This window comes from Carassius carassius, chromosome 17 (genome assembly GCF_963082965.1).
Source record: "Carassius carassius chromosome 17, fCarCar2.1, whole genome shotgun sequence".
In the NCBI taxonomy this organism is placed as follows: domain Eukaryota; kingdom Metazoa; phylum Chordata; class Actinopteri; order Cypriniformes; family Cyprinidae; genus Carassius; species Carassius carassius.
Window position 1 is genome coordinate 25981560 of NC_081771.1, and position 24981 is coordinate 26006540.

Below are 24981 nucleotides of genomic sequence, written 5' to 3' on the forward strand. Positions count from 1 at the left end.
ATCATATCAGATGTTATGTTATATATATCACACTATGAGGTGCCTCAATCATCTCAAATCTGCAGTTTAACTCTTTTTAAATATGAACGTTCATATGATATCAATGATATCAAAATGTTATTTTTTTTATGTATTTAACACGTTCGTGCTGTATAATACGTTGTATCTTGTTTTACAGCCAAGACAGTGTGTACCCACTGGATTACAGTTGTGAAGGTACAAATATTTGAGATGAACGGCATCACGGTTTTCTCTGTGTCAGTGGCGCCATCTTTTGGGCATAAATGTGTATTTGCCTCTATTCACTCCTGTCACAAAAAAAAAGATCTTTTTTTTCAATTAAAAGTGAACTAAATGTTACAAGTGAATTATATTATAATAATTATTTTAAAGTATGCATTGTGGTATACTACGTCTGCTGGAAAATAAGCATTTATAACTTAAAAAAAGGTAAAAAAAAAAAAATGGTGTTCACCTGGTTGGCAGCTTCACTCTCGGCCTGATTAGCTGAAAAAAAAAATCAATAAAAAATAAAATAAAAAAAACACTAAACCGACCACTACTTTAACCATTAAAAATAGTAGTCTGATACTGGAAAACCTAGTCCAGAAAAACATGTTTTTAAGCAGAGCTATTGTAGCCTACTTTATTGTGCACTTACATAAATAATTTTAGCTGTAACTTTTATTCAAAAAAATAAAAAATACAAAATAAAAATACAACCACTAAAGGATTTATTTTACAAGAGCAGTTATATCCACAAGAGCAGTTTCACTTGGCCAGTATACTCTAAATTAAACGTTTTAACCGAACGAGCTGAATATTTTCCTCAATCCATCGAGAACTATGAGCTTGTGTCTGAGCTTACTGGTTTGCGCACGCGCTCTCGCTGCCCCTCAGCTCACGGGAATGACGTGCGTGAACGTTCCCATCGGTGCTCAAGGCAACGTCAGCGGGTAAGGAAATGCGATGCCCTAATAACAATTCCTTCAAATATATACACTCATATTTAATGAATGAATAATTATCAGGACCCGTATAGTGTCGGTTTCGAACTGCAGACTGAAGTCGCCATGTCAAATGCGTGCTCTAAAAGTTAGCAGGGTTATTATTATGGGGAAACGCAACGAGAGCTCGATGACTCCTTATCTTGTTTGGGATCCGGTAACTGTCTTTTTACAATATTTTTTCGTTTATCTTTGCAGAGAGGCGTCCTGGATACGCTAGGAATACATGGTTTAGTCAATTTATTTGACACAAAGTAGCAGTTGTGTACACTAAAATGCTCGGGAAAATACAAGCGAATGTGATAAAAGCGAGCAGGCATTGTAACCAGACCCATGATGAGTTGCTGGATGTGGAGGAAGGTGCGATCAACAACAGCGTTAGCTCATAAACAGTGCGTTTTGTTTAGCGGGAAATGTGAGTTTATCATGTATTTAGTGACACAACTGTTAAACGCTTAATAATCACTAATCATTTAAACGTTAATGATGCTGAATGAATGTCAGGACAGGCGTTTGGATCTTATTATAGTTTCTTTTGACTTGCATTAAACGTTTGCATTTGCGCGTGTGTGTGTTTGGATACGGTGTTTGTCATTGGTTTTGGGAATGGGATATTTGTGACCGTGAGAGACATGGCAGTCACTGTGAGAGCTAACAGCTGTTACCTCAAAAGAACAACAAGACTGCAGTTTACAAAGGGCATTCCATTTATTTTGCCTTATTAAGTATTTATGTATCAACTGACTTTCCTCAAAGCTCAGATTTATTTATTATTCATTTAAATTGTCCAGCAGTGACACTTGTTTATAATATTGAAATAATATCATTAATTTTTATTGGTATTTTTTTTGGTATTTTATCCAGTTATTTCAGTGTCTGCTGAATGCCACCGCTGATTTTTGAAAAGTAAGTAATAAAATGTTTTAATACATTTTTTAAGCGTACATACGTCTATAAAAAACTTCTCTCATGCTAACCAAAACTGCAGATAATTTGATAAATGCAGTAAATCTGTGATGTTGTGAAATATTATTACAGTTAAATAAACTGATTTCTATTTTAATGTATTCATATTTATTCCTCTGATGGCAAAAGTTAATTTTCAGCAGTCATCACTGCAGTTTTCAGTGTATGATCCTTCAGGAATCATTCTAATATGCTGATTTGGTGCTCAAGAAGTATTTCTTATTACCATAATCAATGTTGCGAACAGTTATGCAGCTTAATATTTTTGTGGAAATTGTGACTTTGATTTATTGGAATAAAATAAAATAATTATTATTAAATAACTTGTAACATCATAAAATATCAATTGAATCTATTCTAGATTAATAAATATATCAGTTTTTTAAAATAATGACTGACCTTTAACTTGGTAGTGTAGGTCTTGTGACCCAAGGCAAGGCATGATTCAATATTTCTATCCCATTTGCAGATTTAAGCCACACTCATCAAGAAGATGGACAGCTATGGGTTTGTATCTTGAGTTTGTCCAATGAATGTTACCCCCTCCTCTTCTTAGATTCTGTTTTTAATAACAAGTATATCTGAAGAACATGGCATGTTCTTTCAGGTTCTCCAGTGACATGTTCAGTGGCAGAGCAGTTCTGGGGGAGGACAGCTCGGTCATGGCCCGAATGCAGAAGAAGTTCTGGAAGACCAAGCAGGTTTTGATCAAGGCCACAGGGAAGAAAGAAGATGAGCATGTGGTGGCATCTGACGCAGATCTTGATGCCAAATTGGAGGTATGAGCACCCTTGTAAATGTAGTGAAAAGACCTGTGGGTGAAAGTGAAGCATCACTGGGCCAGGATTTTCTTTCAGTGACTCATTCTGTTTTTTAATATCTGAAAGCAATTTTTTTTCTTCCGTTTGATGATTGTGTGCCTGACAGAGAAATGACTGAAAGAGATGGAGGGAGGTTAATGGTGTACTGTCACATGATCACAGGGGAGAGATAAGATGAACAGATCTCTAGATGATGCTATACTTTGATCAACTGTGCTTGATTTACCAGTGTGTTTGTACAGACATTCAGTCTAAATGGCCCTGGCACTGTCTCTGCCTTGACTGCCTTTCTTTTATACACTCACACACACACACACACACACACACACACACACACACACACACACACACACACACACACACACACACACACACACACACACACACACACACACACACACAGACACACACACTGCCCTTTCTTTTCCCTTTCCCTCTTCACATATTCAGGCAATGCATTGCCTATAAATGTTTATGTCTTTTTTAACAGCAGTCCAACGCAGATTTAGGTAGGATATACAGACTCACACTTAGGTGACACAAACTCAGCCAAGCTGTGTAAGAAATGAACAAGGTACTGTACACTGCCGTTTTGTAAAAAATTAATAAATAATGCTTTCATTCAGCAAAGGTGCATTAAATGATCAAAAATGTTAGCAAAGGCAATTAAATAATTAAAAACAAATTGCTTATTTTTAACTTTCTATAATTTAGTTTTACTCTTTTTGTTTTGTTTATGATTTTCAGAAACATATTAATCAACACTTTTTCAACACTGTTAAGAAGAAATGTTACTTGAGCAAAAAAAAATTCTGATGTATCATGTGACTCTTAAAATTGGAGTAATGGCTACTAAAATCTAGTTAATTCTTCACAAAAATAAGTTACATTTTAAAATATATTAAAACAGAATACATGTATTTTAAATTGTAATAGAACTTCACATTATTGCTGTTTTTTTCTATATTTTTGGTCAAATAAATGCAGCATGATGAGAACAGAAGAAACATCTTACCAGCCCCAAACTTTTGGACTGAAGTATACATTTGTACCTTGTACGTTTTTATATAATACCCAAAGTGATTCAATTATATCAAATAAAGTGACTTTTTAACAATATCATGCCTAAATTCTCCCTCCCTCCTGACAGCACTGAAATATGTCTCCTGAGACTCTTTGAACTCTGAGGGCACACGCTTTTTGCAATTTCATGCAGAATCATTATTTAAGCTCATTAGGATGTTTCATACTTTAACTATATAGACATAAAATAAATATTTCATGAAATAACAGATAAAATCAAACAGAGAATATTAATTTAGGGAAATTTTGTCCCAGATTTTTATACATAGTTCACACTAAAAATGTAAACTCTGTCATCTCAAACTCATGTCATTCCAAATCTGCATGACTTTTAACTTGTGGGTTGGGAATGATATGAGGGGAGTAAGTGATGACAGAAATTTCAATTTGTGAACTATCCTTTTAAGTGTTTGGGGCATTTGTAGCCCAAGCTTTGGTTTCTTTTTGATCTTGCACTCCAGGTTTTAGGATCTGAATACATGAACACTGATTTTATTGAGTCTGGATTTATTTTAGCCTGGAAGTGTTGTATTTGGTTGGCCATATGTATGAAAGATAATCTACTTTAGATTAGTTGACATTTGTTTAATAGCTGAATTAAGTATTAATTAAGTACTGAATTAAGTAGCTGAATTCTTGGAAACAAGAGCTGATAAAAATCTGTAGACCACTCGTAGTTTAAGGAAGCGTGTGTGCTAGTGTTTGTTTATGTATGTTTGTCAAATCTTGCCCTGCCTCAGGCTGTTACACTTAAGCATATCCTGGTTTACTGGTCATTAGATGGTTTCCAGTGAAGAGGAGAGCAGAAGACAGACCACCGTAAGCCCCCCGGCTGCTCGCTTAATGAACCGGTGTATCCATGTTCTTTCTCCATTGAGCCACAGCTGCCCTTATGATCATGTGAATTGGCTTTTAGCCTGTTTGGTAACAAAGCACTGTTTCCTTTTAACTTGAAAACATTAATGAATTATCCTTATGGTGCGAAATGGACACAGAACCGTGTTTATTTAGCAGAGGCTGTTGTACAAACCTGATTCCTGAGAGTGTTGTTCTTGCAGGTTTGTCAGGCCTGTGCACAGAGTTAAACAGTAACCTGAAAGCAGACCTCACCGGCAGGGGTCACACCTTCATCAGCACACATGGACCTTAGTCTGGGTGGATGCCATGTTTAATTTGATCCACATGAATATACTTTATTAATACAAGAAATGACCCCAGTAATACTTTTTTCTGAAGTAGCTATGAATTTTTTCTCTCCCCGACTATGATTATTTGTATATTTTCTTACAAACCTGTTTAAACAGTAGTTGCAAAGGCTTAAGTCTGGTAACCGGAAGGTTGCTGGTGTGATCCATGAACTATCACTATTATCCCTTGTAATAAGTATAATGCAGTTCGCTTTTGATAACAGCATCTGCTAAATTACCAGCTACATTACCTTTCAATAGTCTGGGGTCTGTAAGATTTTCAGCATTGACTCTTGTGCTCACTAAGGCTGTATTTATTTGGTTAAAAAAACGGTAATATTGTGACATATCATTACAGTTAAAAATCACCTTTGTCTATTTGAATACATTTAAAAATGTGATTTATATCTGTGGTGTAAGCTTAATTTTCAGCAGCCATTATTTCAGTGTTACACGATCCTTCAGAGAATGGTCTAATTTGCTGATTTGGTGTTTAAAACAATTATTATTATTATTATTAATGTTGAAAACAGTTGTGCTGATGGATTAATTTTGTGAACTTTTCAGGATTTGTTAACAAATAAAAAGTTCAAAAGAACATTTTATTTGAAATAGCTGTTATTTTCTATAGCCCAGTGTTTTTTTCCCATTGTTGAATACTGGAATTTGTCCTGTTCCTATATTTGGCTTCTCAAAGCTTTTGAAACTCTCTCTAGAACAAAGGCATGAATGAGTTATGAATGATATATATTCTTTGTGTCATTCCTGTGAGTTTCTTGTTTCAGGTAGAGCACATTCTCCTGCTCTCTCAGACAGTCAGGGACTTAACATCCTTTGTTTCCATGACAGCAAGACTGGAAATACCATTTTTTGTGTTCTTTTATTTTTTTGGAGTCTTTAGTGTGGGTGACCAAATCTTCTGTCGGAGTATATAAATGATGAAAAGAATGAAAGATTCAGAGATATTTTGGTGTGTTGCAACAAACACAGAAGTGCTGCTTCCTTTTTTTACATATGTAACAAAAACTAAAACAATGTATTAATTGTATTTGTTGATGATAATGTGTTATCTGTTTCCTCCAGTTTTTCCGTTCAGTCCAGAGCACTTGCACAGAACTCCTGAAAGTGATTGAGAAATACCAGCAAAGAATCACACGTGAGTGAAGAACATGATCTTCCCCCCTCTCTGTGTGTGTGCAAACACAAAGAGTCTTGTTCAGCTTGTTTTGAAAGCCACTGCATGCAGTGGAATACAGCACACTTTCTCAGTTTCCATGAATGCTGTTACTGTGGAGTCAGTAGACCATTTTAAGCATAACTCTACAAATGTGTTTTTGTGGTTTTCATAATTGATAATGCTCAGCACATATAATCAAGCCACATATTGTTATTGTCGTGGTAATAACCCTGTTTTTTCCTCCTGTGACCTCCTCACTTCAGACCTCTCTCAAGAGGAGAATGAGCTTGGACTGTTCTTGCGCTTCCAGGCAGAGCATGATAAAACAAAAGCAGGCAGTATGATGGACGCCACGAGTAAAGCCCTCTGCTGTTCTGCCAAGCAAAGGTAGGCACTCTTCTTTAAATATGACTGAATCAGGGCTTCAGATCATTAATGCAATTTACTTCATGATGCTTTGATAGTTAATACGTGCATATGTCTTGATTGAATACATTGCAACAACAACTAAGCAGTTTGGTCAGGATACGTATAGATACTGTGACGAGTCAGCTGCCTCCTCCCTGATTATCATCGGCACCCCGTCCTAAATCACCGCCCTTCACCAGGCTCCCGACAGTAGTGGGTGTGTGAGAGAGGAGGGGCGCTGGATAAGCCAAGGCTGGCTGCGTGTTATGGGGCACACCTGATGTGAATGAACCTCATCACCACCGCTGTTGAAAAGCCCAACGCACCTCTCCTCGAGAGACCAGTCTCTTCCCCGTGTATGCACACTGGTGTCCTCGTGGGTCCAGGAAGGGTGCGTTGAGGGACTCCCGCGCCACCAGAGACGTGAGCCACCGGACCCGCGATCCGGACGAGAACCGCACCCGTTTACACGGCCGACGGGCCAGGATGCCGGGCCTTCCATCCCCAGCAAGTGCCGCGGACCAAAGAGGGGAGCGCGTGTGGCCGCCGGACTCCGCCCCTTACCTAGACCCTTCCTCCATGAACACTGCCCGACCCACACGAACCCCGTAGCACGACGATGACACCAGATCCCCTGTTTATTTTGGACACTCTCCCCCTTTCCCCCTTATTCCCTTTTTTACATTATTTTCTGTTAATAAAAGCCTCTTCGAGGCCTGACGCCACGCCCACGCCCACTGTGTCTGTCGTTGGCTCCTCCCGTGACAATACACACATGTGTATGCATGTGTATGAATATTATGTATATGTATACACTCTTTCAAAAGCTTTTAAGTCAGAAATGAATACTGCTATTCAACAAGGCTGCATTAATTTCATAAAAACATTTTATTTCAAATAAATGCTGTTCTTTTCAAAAAGAATCCTTTAAAAATGAATTAGTCTCTACAAATAAGCGGCATAGCCATTTTTAACATTGACAATAATAAAAGATGTTTTTTGAACACCACACACACACACACATCCTTTTTTTTTCATTGAATTATTAAATTGGAAAAATAATACCAACATAGAAACTATTTCACTAGAGTTTTTTTGTTGTTGTCACTTTTGATTAATTACTCAATTATTACAAATCAATACAAGTTACTTTGGCAGCCATAGAAGGAATATTTCTATATTCTGCAAACACTAAAGACACACTAACCTCTCTGTCCTTCGGTGCTACATTCAACAATGATATGATTAAGCCACTGGCAACAATTTCTCTGTCTTCTTGTCCTCTGTCATGCCCAGGTTGGCGCTGTGTCCCCCTCTCCATCGTTTGGAACAGGAAGTGGAGACTTTCCGGAGGAGAGCCATCGCAGACACCCTGCTGACCGTGAGCCGGATGGAGAAAGCCCGTACTGAGTACCGCGGAGCTCTGCTCTGGATGAAGGACGTCTCACAGGAACTGGACCCAGATACTTACAAACAACTGGAAAAATTTCGGAAGGTCAGACTGCGTGAAGTGAGCAATCAGAGGAGGGACTTGCATCTGTATACAACATGGAGGCTGAAGTGTCTGTTATCTGTGTGTGTTTGTGAACAGGTTCAGGCCCAGGTTAGAGGAACAAAAGTGCATTTTGATAAGCTGAAAAATGACGTGTGTCAGAAAGTGGTCATGCTGGGCGCCAGTCGCTGCAACATGCTTTCACATTCATTATGTACTTACCAGGTAAAATGTGTAATACCTTAATTTCCTTCCAACTGTCATTCTTTATTAAACACTCATATTTTTCAAACCTTTTCTCATCCTGTATTGTTTTTTCTATAGACAACGCTCTTACAGTACTGGGAGAAGACTGCACATGTGATGTCCGGCATCCATGAGGCCTTCAAAGGATATGTACCTTACCAGTTCACTACCCTTAAAGTAGGTCTCCATGCACAAATCCCAGAAATGAAACTGTTATGTCATGAGATTTAAGCTCTTATTTGACTACATATGGCTCATTAAAGGAATTAAGGGACCCATTGGATCAAATTGTTTCCATGCAGACAGCAGAGGACAGCAAAGACGAGGAAAAGAAGACACATCCAGACAAGTGAGAACACAGTTAGACATAGTTTGGCCACGAGACAGCCATTTTCATCTTCTTCGTTATGTTTTTTGTGTGTAATATAATATATATCCCATGGTCAATGAATCTCACACAGACAAATCTAGCAGTCTCATTTTTTTCTTCATTCTTTTTCATCAAGAAAGCATGTCTTTTCCCTTGAAGGCACCCTGCTTGCCTCTCATTGTCAGATCTTTCATTCACTCTCTTTTCTCATTCTCTGCAACCCTCCGTGAACCTCAGATTAGGTCTCTTCAGGCGAGGGGCCTTTTTGAAGGCTCTGGTTACTGATCTGTGAGTGGAACATTGTAATTCTTTTAGAAACTCCTGCTACCTTCGTGAACAGGAAACACTGCTTAAAGTTCCACTGTCATTTCCTGTCTTGACAGCGGGAAATGAGACTGTATTTATTCCTCTGCCATCTGTGTTAGACATGCTGTTCTATAAAACTGTGATGACCCTCAACCGCTTCCTAGAAATATCGCTGTGACGCACTCCAATTTGTCAATTTAGATTTAATTTCAGGTGTTTTGTAATTCTAATCTGATACTGTGTGTCATAGTAATGTGAATCATCTCTTCTCTGCATCCATTTAGCCATGCATCAGGGTGTCTATTAAATTAATTTGGTGTTTGTATGTTTATGTTTCAGTCTTGTTTCACTTGAAGATGAACAGCTGGGTGAATCATCCGATACTGGTATGTTCAGCTTTTAAAGCACATTTGGGAACACGCAGGAATGCCCAATGATTTTCTATTGGCTCAAGTTTCTTGAAAAAAGGTGCACTTCCTTTGTGTTTTTAACAGTTTCTACTTCTGCGGTAGATGGTCAGAGTAGAGGACCTGACAGTTCTTTGTGTGCCAGTCTGGACTCTGGTAAAGTGTGTGTGTGTGTGTGTGTGTGTTTGCATACTAGGCCTTGCCCCACTACTCATTGCTACTAATTGACTAGTCATCCATAAACTGCAAATTATGTTTTAGTTATATTTAGTCAGATTAATTGTTATTCAAACCCTTAGATAAGCACATATATAATAATCAATTACATTATATATATATATATATATATATATATAGTCATACAACTCAGCCCTAGATTTAATTTCAATTCAGTGAAGAGGCATAACAACTCAGTCACATGCTCAGTTGACACAGACTTAAAGCATCAAATATTGATAGAACTAATCAACTTTTTGTTTAGTCGGTGCAACCCTTGGTGTGTTTGAGTAGCTATTATTTACAGTATGCCTGTGTGTATTTCTCATCTTCATCTCTGCCCCTGTACTGCAGCATTGACTGAACAATTTGGCCTTATTGGTGGAGATAGTACAGATGATGACCTCCTATTAATGACCCCTGAGCCTGGCTTGACCCCTTCTCTCATTCCAACCTTGACCCCAACCCTTCACCCATCCATGTCCGTTATGCAGCCTCAGATACTGCAGGAGGTCTCAAAGCCCCCTGTTGTTCAGTGGGGCGTAGGTGTATCACATGAAGAAATGCAAGATGCCTTTCTCAGCAGTCTATCACCTGAAATAGGTATAAATGCTTGGCTGGGCATCTCTTCAGTGCCCAGGGCTCCCTTAGCACCTGTTCTTACTCTCTAAAACCCTTTGGATGTGCTTTAACAGCTTCATCTTTGTCTTTGAGGTTTCATAAGAATTATTCAGAAACTTTTAATGCTTACTGCTCTTTTAGATTTCCTTCTCCACTCTTAAAACTCTCCAGGTGTTTCTGTAAAACTTTTAAAAAGCATTTTTAAAAACGGTACTTTCCTCGAGGTTAATTTCTCTTCCCCCAGCTTTTTACATATGTTCTATTTGTATGCCCTATTTGAGAAGGTTTTGGGAACTTGTTTTTCACATTTTAAACCTAAATTGACTTCTTATGTTTATGACGCAGCCATATTTTTCTCGAAGCTTCTCTGTGATTCTTTTTTATCTCACTTCTGCTATACTACACCACTGTAAAAAGTTTTTACAGTCTCCATATTTTTGTCTTGTTTTCCAATACAAATATCGAATTATTCTAAAACCAAAATGCGTTTAACTGAGAAGCTAAATTAAATGAGATAGCAAGTCTTGTTTTTTTGAAAAATGAGTGAGTTTAAACATCTAGTAAGAACATCTAGTAAGAAAAATAAATAAATAAATGTTTTTCTCCTTTTGAGTTCAGCAGATTTTGTTTGTTGTTAAAGATTAAACTCATTTAATTTTGATATTTTTATCACGAAACAAGACTTGATATCTGATGTCATTTGGCTTCTCAAGATATTAAGTCTTGTTTTTTTTTTGTTGCTAAATTTACCAAAATTAAGTCAGTTTAGGCTTAAACAGAAAAACATATCTGCCATTATGGTGAGACAAATTGATTTGTTTTCCCTTTGAAAAGGGTATATTTTTCTCTCTTTTTTTTTCTGACACCACTGGCAGATTTTATTTTCTTGTTTTAATATTAAACTTACCTTATTTTAATACATTTTCAGAAAACATTGTTTTAATATCTGATATAATTTGCCTTCTAAAGTACATTTTTCTTGATTAAAGTAAATGTTTCTTTAATAAAGAATGTTTAGATATTTGTACCAGAAAACAAGACAAGAGTACTTGGGGAGCCATTTGCTTTTTGCAGTGTAAAAGCCTGATTATCTTCTTCTTTTTATTGTAGTAGGCAGGGATCTGTTGTCCGAGGTGAAAGAAGAGGACAGAGAGAGAGGTGACCTGGCATTCCTGCAGGATCTGCTGAGTCCTGGGGCTGCGGGTGGCACTAGTGAGTTTAGTAAGGCATGGCAGGATGCTTTCGGCTGTTTTGAGGCCCCTCCTGCTCCTGTTACTGCTCCTTCACAGGAAGCAGGAATGGCAAACACACCCACTGGCTTCCTGCCATCACAGCTCCTGGACCATAGCCTTAGTGCCACAGGTTTGCACAAACTTTTATTTGCCCTCTACTGGCTGGAGGAACAAACAACACAGTTTTTTTGTATTCAGTGCAGTCCCTGTGATGTTCATATTGATTCTCTTTCTGTTATTCAGGATGGGCGACTCCACCTATGTTTCAAGCCCTGCCCCTCCAACCACCTTCCAGTGGAGGACAGCCTACCCAGAATACTCCACACTCCTCTGCCAGTGGTAAGAGTTTTATATCACATGTCAAAAATTAACAGATGGATACAGATAACCTTAGATGGTCTTTTTTTTACTGTTTCTGTAGTGATTCATCTCTCTGTGTCTTTTTAGCACCTAAGGGAAACTCCAGGGACATGTCTGCCTGGTTTAACCTCTTTGCAGATTTGGACCCTCTGTCCAACCCAGATGCTATTGGACGTAGTGATCAGGAGTTCCTCAATGCCTGAGGTGTGTTATTGTGCGTTTGTATATATTTATCACTGACAAATAAGTCCCAGGTTTATAAAAATGGTTAAACTACTTTGAACCACTGTTCACTTTGAATTTAACATACTTACTAAAACATACTAACATACTAAAAATCTTAAATGTTTCCATTGCATAAGTATTCATACCTACCTGGGACAGTTGAAATTTAGCTCAGGAGCATTCATATTGCTTGTAGATGTTACTACCCTTCTGCTCATCATCTGCAGAGTACCATCCCAAAAGTAAAGTGTGCTGGGAGCAGCCTCATGTTGTGGGGCTGTTTTTCAGTGGAAGGGACTCATCAGAGTAGAAGACAAGCTAAATGCACCAAAATATTGAGATAGCCTTAATGAAAACCTAGTCTAGAGCATTCAGAACCTCAGACTGGGCAAGTAGGTTCATCTTCCAACAGGACAGTGATCCTTAGCACACAGCAAGAGTGGCTTATAGACAAGTCTGTCAATGTCTTTGAGTGGCCCAGCCCCATCCTGGGCTTGAACCCAATCAAATATTTCTGGAGAAACCTGAAAATGTGCATCTACCCCCATCCAACCTGACAGAGCTTGAGAAGTGAAGAGATGAGGAGAAGGATGGCAGATAATTGCCAAATGCTGATGAGCAAAGCTTGTCGCATCAAAGAAAAAAAAGACTTGAGACTGTAAAGGGGCTTCCTCCAAATATTTAGTTAAGGGTATGAATATTTATGCAATATACTTATTCATTTTTAATAAATGTACAAAGTTGTGGCATTTCTGTTTTTGCTTTGTCAGTATGGTGTATGTAGTGTAGATTGTGGGGAAAAATGTACTTAAAACCAGCTTAACATGCATATTAAAGTGTGGAAAAAAATGAAGGCGTATGAATACTTTCACAAGGCACTGTGTGTATGTGTGTGTGTGTGTGTGTGTGTATATATATATATATATATATATATATATATATATATATATATATATATATATATATATATATACAGTACTGTGCAAAAATCTTAGACCACTATTATTTTCACCAAAAAATGGTTTTAAGTCAGTTATTTCTATCTTTTGCTGTAGTGTGTCAGTAGTAAATATCAGTTAACATTTCCAAACATTATTTTTGCCATTAATTTTAATAATGCAGTGAGATTATTGTTTGCACAAGGAGTCTGACAACAGCCAGCGCTTCACACATAGATCTGATCTCCCCATCATCCAGTCTGTCTGGAATAACATGAAGAAACAGAACAAACTGAAAGAGAACAAACTGAGACAGACTCAATCCAGAAGAACTGTGGCAATGTCTCCAAGACACTTCAAGAAACCCACCTGCAAAGCTACTTGAAAAACAATGTGCAAGTGCACCTAGGACAAAAGCTTTTTTTAACGCATATTGTGGTCACACCAAATGTTGATTTAATTTAGTTAAGTTACCGTAATAGAAGTTAATAAATAAAATCTATTTATGGCATTTTTTTGATGGCATCCTCACTTTACAGCTTTTTTACACAAGTGCCTAAAGGTTTGCACAGTACCGTAGCTTTACAGGTTTCTTGAAGCGTTTTGGAGACATTGCCTCAGTTCTTCTGGATTGAGTCTGTCTCAGTTTGTTCTCTTTCTGTTTGATATTTACTACTGACACAGCAAAAGATAGAAATTACTGACTTAAAACCATTTTTTGTTGGTGAAAATACTAGTGGCCTAAGACTTTTGCACAGTACTGTATATACACACACACACACACACACACACATACACACACACGTTTGTTTTTGAGAAAAGTGGGGACATCCCATAGGCATAATGGTTTTTATACTGTACAAACTGTATATTCTATGGCCCTACACCAACCCTACACCTAACCTTAACCCTCACAGTAAACTTTGTGCATTTTTACTTTCTCAAAAAAAAAACTCTTTCTGTATGATTTATAAGCGTTTTGAAAAATGGGGTCATAGGTCATGTCCTCATAAGTCACCCTCTCCTTGTAATACCTGTGTCATACCCATGTAATTATACAGAGTTGTGTCCTGACACACACACACACACACACACACACACACATATACTATAATACTTATAATACTTAATATGGCTTTACTAAATTGTCACAAGTAATCTTGTATTGCAAAGGTGAGATTGTGTCATAATGCAGCCTTTTACCTCTCTCAGTGAAGGATGATCTGGAGCTGTATCACATCCATAATATTCTTTGATGGAAAGGAGTGCATATCCCAAGCCTTCATTCGGAGCTGGATCACTACCTCTCTTGAAACAATTCAACTTGAGCCAAGGAAGCATCCAGAAATCTCTATCCATATAACACTGGAAGGTTTGTGAGATATGGGAATGTCTCTCTTTTCTCCATTCTTTCATTGTATGTGTGAATTTACTGTATGTTCATTAGGACACCTATAGTGTTGTTACCTGAGCGCAAAGTATCTGTTACTTTTTGAAGTGCACATGTTTAAAGGGACGTGAAGGTGGGGATTTGCCCATCTTGCATATGGGGGGATATTTTGCCTAGGACTAAACCTGCATAAATGTGTGTATATCTGTTTGCTTTGTACAACGTGAGTTTTAATGTCCAGAAACAGGGTTACAGATTTATAACATCTATTATAGATTATAGACTGTATTTTTAATTAAGACCAATACCTAAAGTGTGTGACGTTGCGTGTAAATCACAAATATTTTTGGAGTCTCTTTCACTGGATTAGTTTAACCCTTAATGATAAAATAAATGAAATTATTTATTAATCTAATAAAAAGTGTTACTGTTAACTACATATGCAAGTTGTGTGCTGTGCCATTAGTTTGGTGGGAATGAGAAGGTCACAGTTTAATGGAGCTAATCATAAGTGAGGCATTCTTGTTTCTCACTCAGAGAAATGACGTCTCCCAAATGTTCTTCACTGTCACACTGTGATGCAAAAACTGGAATGAGTTTGTGAACATCTCTTTGTATGTGATTTCATTTCGTTTGTCATCTTTACCACAGGTTACAACTAAATATCCTACTCTAGAAAACATTACACATTTAATTTTATCCCAGATGATCATGTTTAGTCTCATCAGGAGTGACCAATCGGTTTTCTGTTGCATTTCAGAAATCAAGTTATCGATTGCACTAAACTGTGTCCGAGTCCAGTCTTGGATTGTTCTAGAATGTATGTTGTCAGTTTTAAGCATAGACATGTTCGTTGATCTGAATAGCTTTGTCTGTACATTTCGCACGGGATTTCACTACATATTTAACGGAGCACGTTTTTGTCTTTAAGTGGTTTAACATTTTTGAAGTGTCCAAATTTTGTGTTTGGAACTATATGTTGAGATGTTATGTACCACTTTTCTTTTTTTTCTTTTCCTTTAAAAAAAAAAAAAGAAGAAAAAAAAGAATGTACACCGCACCATTCGCAGCTGCTTTCATCTGTTTATTTTATGCAACTTTGCCTTTGTTTCAATTAAATAATGTACAATTTCAATGAAGGAAACTGGATTGAGAGATTTTGTATCTGAGAGCAAATAAATCTGAGTTGAATCCCGTTTCTGATTGTTATTTCTCTCATTATTTGTCAATATAATCAATATAAAATCCAATTTTATCCTGTCAAGAAACCATGTTCCTTGTATTCACAGAAAGAAACAAATCTTGTAACAACTTAAATTCAATAACAGGCACCAGTCTAATTTACACACAATTCAGTATTAAGGCAATTACATACAATTTTTTTCAGGATTGCCCATTTTCTTTCAGCTTTTTTCTTTTTGGAAGAAAGGAAGCTTTACGGTGTGATTGATAAATTTCACAGTATAAAGATGCTACAGTTCAAATCAGTTCACTATTAGCTAAAGCCATGCTTCCCTTTTAAATTATTTGCATCCCTTTTCTTTCGTTGGTATACATGACAAGTCTTTCATATCCAGTGTGCTCAGATAGTCTGTTTTCCTTCACTTGACTGAAATTACAGTAATGACACGTATCTGTTGAACTAATCTTGAAATTTAGCAACAGAACTGATAAGTGCATCATAATCATAATACTGTCTGGTACATTTGATCTATGTCTCCTCCAGGCTGTTCATGTACCATCAAAACTTCCCCTCACCAGCAAATCACATTAAGCACATACCGGTTACATATATGGGGAAGGGCTCTATACATTTAAGGGGCGAGACTGGATGTAGGGACAGACGATGATAGAAAAAGGACTGTATGAAAATTGGGTCCTACGAACGAGTGGTGGGAGTCAGGCACATTTGTTAGTCCTCCTCAAATCTGCTACAGCATTTCTGGTTGTTCTGACAGCTCTAATCAAACTGCATGTAAACTATAAGCAACTAAAACAGTGACCTAAAAGCTCCATTTCCCTAGTAAATCAAATCACTTAAATTTACAATACAGGTCGAAAAGTTTGGAAAAATTAAGATTAAAACATTATTATTATTTTTTTTCTCTTATACTCACCAAAACTGGATTATTTTATTAAAATACAGTAGTAACTGTAAATGTTATTTAAGAGAACTGGTTCTATGTTAATATATTTAAAAATATCATGTACTCCTGTGATGGCAAAGCCACCACATTGAGTTTTCAGTATGCATTCCTCCAGTCTTCAGTGTCACATGATCCTTCAGAATTATTATTGGTACTCTGTTAATAACAGTTCTTATTATTACTAATGATAACGTTTTTGCTTCTTAATATTTTTGTGGAAATCATGACTGTTTCTTTGATGTATAGAAAATTCAAACGATGTCATTTATTTGAAACATTTTGTAACATTATAAATGTCTTTACTGTCACTTCTGATCAATTTAATGCATCCTTGCTGAATAAAATAATGCATTTATGAAAACTGTTTTCAACAATGATTCATTTCTGAATCATTTCTGAAGGATCATGTGATACTGAAGACTAAAAAACGATGATGAAAATATAGCTTTGCCATCACAGGACTAAATGACGTTTAGAAAACATTTTAAAATGTAGTATTATTTCACAATATAACTGCTTAACTGTATTTCCAATCAAATAAACGCAACCTTGGTGAGCTTAAGAGACATCTTTCAAAAATCTTAATTATTTCAAACTTTTGTGAAGGTTAAAGGATGCAGCTATACATAAGAAAATTCAAAGGCTTCATGGTAAAATGCAATAAATAGTTGAGAAAGTAAAAAGCAGTGCAATACTAAAAATGTTTCATCTATATACATACACCATCTTAAAAACCTCCTCTCGTTCATAGTTTAACATGTAACATTACCCTTAAAAAAACAAAAAAACAACTCATGTTCAAGTTTCAGACTGATATCTCTTGGAGTTGTTCAGAACCGGTTCTTGAATAAATTCCTAACAAAGCTCTGACTCTATCAGATGATACAGGAGTGTAGGAAAAATGGCATCTCTGTTCATCAGCTGACATTCCTCTCTTCCGTTTTAACCTTCTGGCTCCTCAAGATGTCGTGGGAGGCATGGTGACTGACGTCCACGGGACAAGATGGGACCCATGGAGGGGGACAGGCTCCTCACCGCGACCCCACCCAGAGGCACCAATGAGGGGGAGATGCTGTGGTATCCCATCCCGCTACGGAAGTTCAGCTCCTGGGTGGGCAGCAGAGGCTTCAAGATGCTCACCAGGCAGAAAGCAGAGCCGCTTTTGGGAATAAAGTTCACCTTGTTTCTGTCTGGGCGGAGATAAGGAGGAATCTCCTGGAGAGGCCTTGGCCTGGAACAGAAGATGGAAAGAACAGTTCATGGCTCTTTCGTGAAGATGTATCTTTTATACTGATAGAAATATGAATGTTCCTGGCAGTTAAATCCCTCACAATTCTTTTTTATCTGAGGAAACTTTATTACAAAATAACTAAGTCTTGGTATTTTCCATGCAAGAGATATAGAGTGTAGCATCACTTTTTTTAAAGTCCAAGGTCCCACCTCAGCAATACTTTTATGATGAATAAATAAAAAACGTTATATACAAATTACAATATTAGTTGTATTCGTCAAACTCAACTTATCAATTCTGTTACCAAAGTTATTTTGCATGAAAGCCCATTTCGGCAAAATTTTTTTTTTTTTTAATAAATCTTGCTTTGCTTTGATAAATCATAATTATAACATATTAAGTCATAAATATGTGATAAAAATACAAAACTATGACAAAATTTTGAATTAAAATAAAAGTCAATTCTGACCGAGTTTCAACTTTTATGTCATCATTTAGACGTTTTGTCTTAAGATGTTTTGTCATAATTGATTTTTTATCTTATAATTATGTCTAATTTATGTCATAATTTTGACTTTTATGTAAAAGCAAAGTAGCAAGCTGTAATTACCTTGTTACCTTACGTTCTTAGATATAATTTGTTTCTAAATGTATTTTATAAAAAAAACAAAAACATTTCTTTCATTATTTCATATGTTTTGTATTCCGTTTATTTATTTATTTACAAAATAAAAAAATCACAGACCTTTTTTTTTTACAGTGTTAAAAATATAAACATTTTGGTAAAACATTTAAAATAAATACAGAATAAAATAGCTCATAATAATTTGGACAAATAACATTTTCTGAATGTCTGACTCTTGTGTTGAAAATGAAAAAAAAAAAAAAAAAACCATAGTTTCAAACCCTATTTTAAAGACACCAACATACAGACAAAATGTCTACAAAGCGGTTACTCACTGGTTTTCTTCAAAAGCTTTGACTCTCTCGCAGCCCTCCGGAGGCTCACGTTTGAACATATAGCTGTTGTTGGGCTTTGGAGATGAAGCATATTTGGGCAGAGGAGACCAAGGTCCTAGGTCTAAGACAGGAAACAGGAATATTTAGGAAGCAAATAGTTTGCTGTTAGGTTATTGTGATGCTGATGCTGCATGTGCTTCTGACCTCTTTCTTTGCTCTCGTTGAGCGTGTCATCGAGCGGGCTGTTTCCGACCGTGTCGTTGAGGATGCTGAGGTACGACGGTGAGACAGAGTCAGCCCGGCTGCTGCTGTTGCTACGGTTACTGCCGAGGCCGCCGTTGGAGGGCGTCTGTGTGTCAATACTGCGTGTGCTGCTGCTGCGCTGGGGGAGCGGCGGGGGTGCGCGGTGCCCATCAGGAACGTCCTGTGGCTAAAACACATAACAAACATTTGCTTCATTAGGATGCATAGGACAAAAGCAATTCTTGTTAATTAGATTCAACTAAACATCACATTAGTATTGATTGTGCACCGATAAGCTTTATTTTAGTCCCTATCCACCTTTTTTCTAATTAAGATGTTGCTTTTTAAATTATGGGAGGCACTTTTGGTTTTTGGAGAAGTAATGTTCAAATAGACTAAAACAAATAATTTCAAATCATAATCATATAACCCTTATCCATCAGTATGACTGAATGAACTGTACAGTGTCCTTTAGACGTCAGGAGAATAATGTAAGCTTGATATTTTAATGAGACATGGTATAACAAAAATATCTCTCTTGAGTCCACTGCATTCTTTCCTCCTTATTATTTTCTCTTTTTTTTCTCCTTTGTATTATGCTGTAACAATATGAAAAAAAAACATGCTGCACATTTGCACTCTATTCGGTTTATGATATATCTCATGAATAATTCACTGGTATGCACCAAAAAAATCTTGTTTTTCTACCCAAAACCCTTATATTTCTTTCCAGTTTTGTTTTCACACCTCTCTTTTTTTGTAACAGTATTTACCGAAATGATTACCTAAAAAATAAACAGGTAAATATAAGATTTTTTTTGTCTTGCAAAATAATAGAAATCAATTTGAACTATGATAACTCAATGTTCCAGATAATTATCATTTTTAATTATATATGCTATATAAAACTAATTTGGTAATGTTTTTACATTTTTAAATGTCCTTTTAACGAGTGGTTGAAGATTTAGTAGAATAATGTCACCTTGATATGAATAAATGAATAAATGATGATAAAAAATATATAAACTAAATTACAACTAAAGTACATTTGCAGAAAGGACATTTCTTTGTGCTCCAAAAGCATAAAATAAGTAACATTTGAAAAGTTCAAAAGTGGTATTTTGACCACTTAACTAGGACATGTCTTTGGGTTCTTACGCTGAGAATAAAAAAAGAAAAAAAAAAGGTTGAGATGCACTCACTACTATGATCTCATCTCTCTCCGCAGTGTCTCGAATGATGATGCGTTCAATCTCCTGGTTGAGCCCCTCTATGCTGTTCCGAAATCTGGGAGGTGTGGACTTAGAGATGGGGATGGGAATCAGGATGGTTTTAGGCATCTGAGACTGAGAGTGAAAAAGAGGAAAGGGTACAATGCTTCTTCAGAAATGTGTGTATGGGTCTACAAACATTCCCGCTGTAGGGAAAACCAGCCTTCTGTGTAATCCTGTTTGAAAGACTCCCACACACGCTGAGCTGAACCCACACATACACACTCTCTACAGTCTCTCCACTGCCAAAAAGCTGTTAAGCTCCATCATTATACACAAACCACCGACTACAGAGAGCAGTACCATTGAAAGCCCATTACTGCTGAGCTTGAGGCTGCTGATTTTGAGTATAGTGTGATGTAAGTGCTCTTTCTCTATATATTCTCCATGCTCTTATGATTTATAGTTTTGGATAGCCAGAATTTTTCCTTTTTTATTTCTCTGTGTGTTGCATTTCTCAGAAACAAGCACGAGCTCTCTTAGCTTTTGAAATGTATTGAAAAAACCTCTCCTATCTTCAAAACACAAAGGAATATTCTAGGTTTGGTACGAATTAAGATTAATCTATGGAAATTGTGGCATTAAAAACTAGTTTCTACTTCTTCCTTCCTCATTAAAAAAAAAAAAAAGCATAAATCTGTATTGCAGTGAAGCAAATGGAAGTGAATGGAGCCAATCTGTAAACGCTGAAATACTTCCTTCTGAGGTGTCATGTATAATTAACTGCACAAATGTTATAAAAACGCACACGCATAGAAATACTATGTGTTTACTTATTCATCCAAAGACTGTGTTGGTAAAAGCAGGCAAGAGGACACTTTGTAATCTACTCTAAAACTAGCCACTGTCCTTTGGGACGATCCTATCCCCCAGTCTCCGAGGGGCCAGAGAAACCGCACAATTGGGACAGATATGCAGGAAAGTGGGGCGCTATTAAATTCTCCAGATGTTTGGCCTACTTCAGTTCTGCAGCGTGTACTAGCCCAGGTTATGGAGGTATTATTAAAGATGTACAAGAGCACACCGTTATTCACACACAAGCACAAATGGTGGCTGCTGGGATGCGATGAAGCCCACCTGTGATTGGATGATGGTATGGTTGCCATTAAAGGGGGATTTGCGGTCTTTGTCCCGGCGATGGCGGCTGCTGCGTTTGCTCCGCTGGAGCTGTTGTCGCAATTTTGCAATCTAAAAGAAGTCAAAACAGAGATGATGAATGGCATAGATCATAAAAAGAGGAGGGTGGATTAGTACATGTTATAACAGCTCTAGATGTCTCACTTCTTTCAGCTGGTCAGTGCTGCCGCAGGAAGCCGATCGCTTATGAGAGCCTCTCCTCCGCTCATCTACCCAGGCCCTAGGGGTCTGACAAGGAAAAAAGAGAGAGAATGAGTGAAGAACAGAGACTGGACCAAACAATTCAAGCACTTACTGATTCATTCATACATTGGCACAAGGAGGGGGAAGATTATTCAGTCTTTTTTTTCTACTAAAAGCTATCGTATGGCTTAAAGAACATTTAATTCATACGCTTAACATAACAACCACAGTAACTACAAACTATCATTTCATTTATTGATTTTTTGTGCATTTTTGCATACTAAGTAAAATTATGAAACAACCTTTTTTCACCCTATAACACATGGACAAGAAAATATACCAGGGTGCTTGTGTGTAAAAAACATGCATGTGTGTAATATACATTTGAGCTCATTGTTTCATTATATATTATGTATGCTATCATATATTTAATTATAATTGAAAATAATCTATAATATATAAATAATATCTAAGATGTGTTTCTTGCCTATACAGTATATTTTACTAAATAATATTAAAATGTGTAAACTACAGGTACTCTAAATGTAGTGTGCATTTATCAGCCTTGATACAAACAAAATGATCCCTGTTTTTTCACGTCAAGAAGATATATATACATACATACATACATACATATATATATATTTTTTTCTTCTTATGGTATAACTTTGATTGATCATTTAGTGTATGTAAGTGTATTATATATATATATATATATATATATATATATATATATATATATATATGTACTGTAAGTCGCTTTGGATAAAAGCGTCTGCTAAATGCATAAATTTACATTTTTAAAATATTAAATGTAACATTTAATATATATATAGTATGTATAGCATTTAAACGGCATTAATGTCTCACCTGGGTGGCCTTGTCCCTCATTTAGAGGGTGTTGTGGGCGGAGCTCCCGTGCCGCTGCCAGGTCCTTGATAGGTCAGAACTTACAGGTGAGTTGAAGGGAGGAGGATCCCTTATTGTTTCAGCTGGAGGAAGGGCTTTCGAAATGACCAGGGACTATAAGGTAAAAATAGACGAAAAATAATTATATTTTATATAAAGACCCATAGACATTAATATATATATATATATATATATATATATATATATATATATATATATATATATATATATATATATATATATATAATCATTATTTTAGAAGGTTAGATAGTAATTTTTCAATCATTTTTTATTCCGCACAGCAAAAACTGCTGACCAGCTGACAAAGCATTTACCCTCCTCTCCTGCACTAAAACGACCATTATCTCTCGGCCTCTATCCATAATCTCTTGATCCATCATGTGTGGCTTCATTTTGTTTTAACCTTTGTTCCCTATTTATATTCTGCATTCTCGCAATCTTATTATTCTTCACTACACATCACATCTTTTCCCCCCTCTGTCTGTTCCTACCATGTATAAACAAACAAAAACCTAATATTACTGAGGTCACTTTGTCAAATTCATTCCATCTGTGTCCTGGTTTGACATTCTGTAAGATAGATTTTTATGCATTAATGTAAAAAAAGTTAAATACAGTCTACAATCAGCTAGAAGGCTGAGTGATTGGAATGATTGTTGTTTAAAACGTAATGTTGTTTACTCCATAGTGCCCCCTAAAGCCTGTTTTCAGCTATGGCTACCAATTTAGATAAGGTTAATATTAATGCAATGCAGAACATGCTGCAAGACCAAATTAATTAAAAAGTATTAATACAATTAAATCTTTGGTGAAACGATTCGTCATTAAAATAAAATATTCAAAACATTAGGCTATATACATTTAACATAAAATGACTGCATCAATGAAACAAATAATTTTGCATACTTGTCAAAACTCTAACCATGCGTTTATAATTGTTTTTGCAGATGGATTATTCAATGATCGCGACAGACGCAGAGTCGCATCAGTGTGAAATCTGCAGCACCGCACCCCGCGCTCAGCAATCACGAAAACAAGACGATGAACCGCGTGCATCTCTGTTTGTGCCAATGCTTTATAGATTACACTAGTCACATTATTCATAATCTACAACAGTTTAAGTGATTAAATTATTCGGCGTGCAAAAACAACATCCACAATAGAACAATAATATGCAATGCATTGATAAATGCTCGCACGGTTTTTCATTTAACGTTACGCACCTTTGACTGGTGAGACAATAACCACACAAGGCGCGTTCATGGTGCAAAAAAAAGAAAAACTCAACGGTGTGATATGGATCCAGTGTTCAGAAGGTCGTCTGAAAGCAGGTTGGTTGTTGGTGGAGGGCGGCCGGTGTTGCTGGGTCAGAGAAACAGATTGAGGAGGATGCACAGGGCCGTTGCTATGGGCGTTGCTGCGCTGCTGGAGGTCGATGGGATGTCGCTGTGTAAAGGTGATGCTGGAGCTGGAATATCGAAGCGAGGGAATTTATGAATTGGTCCTCGTCAGCTGAAGGATAAAAGGCTCAAAATTATCTGGTTTATGCGGCTGCAGACATGTCTTTTGGGGAGGGGCGGTTAGGGTCCCCCTCAGAGGACAGCTGGCGTTGAGGTGCGCGCTCGGTTCCGCGCTCGTGCCCGCGCACACCAGACTACGTTACTGTTGCTGAGGCGCGTGGTGTTGTTTTCCTCCGTGCTGCTGATGTTCGCTCCACGACCAGAGATGGGCGCTATCACGCTATAAAAATATCAAAAGTCACAGGTACAATAGGCATGTAGGCTATATTCAGTAACTCATAGATGCATGTATTCTTATGTATAATTAAATAAGTTTTTTACAATTGATAACAAATGTATGAAAATAGACCAATAGCAGCATACTTTTGATCTTTGGAAATTTATTTAATGATACTAATAATATAATTATAATATTTAAATCAAATCAAATAAATATAAAATAAAACATTTTTATAAAAATAAAAATTTAAAACAACATTTTTATAGTATATATGATATGATAAAATAATATAATTAAAAAGATGGAATAATATATATATATATATATATATATATATATATATATATATATATATATATATATATATATATATATTGTAAAACAAACATGTTTTTCTATAATATAATTGTTTATTTTTTAACTAAATTATATTTCAATTATAATTTATATAATTAAGATATTTGTAAATTATAAATGGCTAAAAACACATCTCTTCAATATCTTCAATGGACTCTCTAGCTCTAGCACTCTCTTTTCTAACTCTATTTTATCTATTTGTTTTTATTTATTTAAAACAACAACACTTGACCCTCACTTGCACTCTCTATTTAATTTATTTCCTACTTTTTATTTATTATAAAAAATGCCCCTCCAGCACTAGCTATTATTTTTCTATTCTTTTGACTT

The 24981-nt window shown here is 36.5% G+C and overlaps 2 protein-coding genes across 6 annotated transcripts; one reads left to right on the forward strand and one right to left on the reverse strand.

Moving 5' to 3' along the window:
- The first annotated feature begins 863 nt into the window (after positions 1-863).
- Positions 864-14891, forward strand: ical1 (islet cell autoantigen 1-like). Of its 5 annotated transcripts, none has more exons than XM_059571443.1 (17): positions 864-956; positions 1872-1913; positions 2443-2480; positions 2581-2752; positions 6148-6220; positions 6505-6628; positions 7946-8144; positions 8241-8366; positions 8466-8564; positions 8651-8736; positions 9403-9449; positions 9558-9626; positions 10041-10289; positions 11418-11669; positions 11783-11878; positions 11987-12103; positions 14275-14891. In XM_059571443.1, the coding sequence occupies exons 3-16, from the start codon at positions 2467-2469 to the stop codon at positions 12100-12102; spliced, it is 1722 nt and encodes a 573-aa protein (XP_059427426.1). In that variant the 5' UTR covers positions 864-956; positions 1872-1913; positions 2443-2466; the 3' UTR covers position 12103; positions 14275-14891. The 5 variants fall into 5 exon arrangements, with proteins under 5 accessions (XP_059427426.1, XP_059427429.1, XP_059427430.1 ...); XM_059571444.1 differs by lacking the exon at positions 864-956 and adding an exon at positions 1206-1399; XM_059571446.1 differs by lacking the exon at positions 10041-10289.
- Positions 14892-17342: 2451 nt separating this feature from the next.
- fam117ba (family with sequence similarity 117 member Ba) lies at positions 17343-24373 on the reverse strand. Its single transcript, XM_059571448.1, has 8 exons — positions 23778-24373; positions 22495-22647; positions 21586-21669; positions 21382-21492; positions 20236-20379; positions 18995-19220; positions 18791-18911; positions 17343-17830 (listed from the first exon to the last, which is right to left on the reverse strand). The coding sequence occupies exons 2-8, from the start codon at positions 22513-22515 to the stop codon at positions 17542-17544; spliced, it is 996 nt and encodes a 331-aa protein (XP_059427431.1). The 5' UTR covers positions 22516-22647; positions 23778-24373; the 3' UTR covers positions 17343-17541.
- Between the last annotated feature and the right edge of the window lie 608 nt (positions 24374-24981).